At 45.2% G+C, this 1,592-nt stretch overlaps 1 protein-coding gene across 5 annotated transcripts in view; it reads left to right on the top strand.

Moving 5' to 3' along the window:
* setd5 (SET domain containing 5) overlaps positions 1-1,592 on the top strand; it is a 78,523-nt gene that overhangs the window by 50,733 nt on the left and 26,198 nt on the right. For all 5 annotated transcript variants that reach the window (XM_032514574.1, XM_032514572.1, XM_032514571.1 and 2 more), the window contains exon 18: positions 276-520. In XM_032514574.1, the coding sequence (XP_032370465.1) occupies positions 276-520 (245 nt within the window). The remainder of the gene's footprint in view (positions 1-275; positions 521-1,592) is intronic.

The raw sequence follows: 1,592 nt of genomic DNA, 5'->3' as shown, positions 1-1,592 counted from the left end.
GGTTAAAGCCCCGCCCATTTCAAGAGAACCCGACCCACTTATCATGTTCACTTCCGGGGTAGGCCCTGCCCAGTCCGAGCACAGATACAGATAATTAATGTGGTATACAGATACAGATAATGTTGTACTCGCTTATCCCTAAAGAATATAGATCAGAATCAAGCAACTGGGTGATATTTTTACAGAAATGTTGTTACTGTTGTCTTGTCATCTTCTCCATTCTAGATGTGTATTGTTTCCTGTTTTTCCAGCTCAATTGTATCATTTTTTCACAGTTTTTAAAATCACAGAACTCAACGCACCGTTTAAGAAGCGCCGCTCCAAGTATATGTCAGAGACATTAACAGCACCCTCAGACCACCTGCTTTGCCCACTGTCACCAATCACACCACCGCTCCTAGAGGACTCCCTCCATCCGCCGCTCCACACCCCAATCGGCTCCCTGCTGCCCAACGGCCTGACCTACTCACCCATGCCCTCACTGTCTACCAGCCGCTGCAACACACCACTGCAATTTGAAGTAAGGGCACAACCACATAAACACCTAATGCATACCATACACTAAAATACTTTGAACAGACTTTGAAAAGACTACAGTCTGACACTATCCCACATCACACATTGCAAGACTACAACATCTTCATTTAGAAAAATGTAACCAAGCTAGTTAGCTTATGTGAAAGGTTGCTGATTTTCTGTTCTGCCGTACATGCAGATGAATGACAGCATTACCCGGGGGTCCAGGTTTGTCCGCCGGTAAAACTCCTGTTGAACGAGGCCCTTCAATTCAATTTTATTTATAGTATCAATTCATAACAAGAGTTATCTCAAGACACTTTACAGATAGACCACACTCCAGAATTTACAAGGACCCAACAGTTCTAGTAGTTTCCTCCAGAGCAAGCAACAGTGCGACTGTGGCGAGGAAAAACTTCCTTTTAGGCAGAAACCTCGGTCAGACCCAGGCTCTTGGTAGGCGGCGTCTGACGGGCCGGTTGGGGTTAGAATGAAGAGTGGCAATAACAAAAATAGAAAAAATTAGTAGTTTGTAGCAGTTCTTTGTAGTAGTTCATGGCATAGCAGGACGCTGTGCGGCATTACAAGGCACAGCAGGACTAGCAGGGCACTGCAGTGTAGCAGTTGAACATGGCATCACAAACGTGTAGCGGGACCATGGCGACAGCGCTACCCTGATTTCGAGCCTCTCTGATCCAAGGGAACTGCTGGGGAAAAAAGAACATAAGCGCCGGGGATATGCCCCCAGAGCTAGGTTAGTAACAAGCATTTCTGGGACATGGATGCACATAATGAAAAGATGGAAAGATAGAGGAGAGAGGAGCCAGTGTATCAAAATAATCCCCAGCTGTCTAAAATTATTACAGCAAAACCAAGAGAGACAGGGTAAGAGAGCTCCAGCCCGCCGGGCTAGAACTTCCCCAACCGGATCGGGCTGTTGCCAAGTCTCCCTTTAGTTCTATTTATTCTTATAATGATAGATAAATCTGAAAACTATGTGACTAACTGCTACTCCCTAACAATATTCGATTCTATGCCCTAACTAGTGTATCAAAATAAATCCCCAGCTGTCTAAA

Source organism: Etheostoma spectabile, chromosome 4, assembly GCF_008692095.1.
Source record: "Etheostoma spectabile isolate EspeVRDwgs_2016 chromosome 4, UIUC_Espe_1.0, whole genome shotgun sequence".
Lineage (NCBI taxonomy): Eukaryota > Metazoa > Chordata > Actinopteri > Perciformes > Percidae > Etheostoma > Etheostoma spectabile.
Note: the sequence above shows the minus strand (reverse complement) of the source record. Positions and strands in the feature narration are given on the sequence as shown.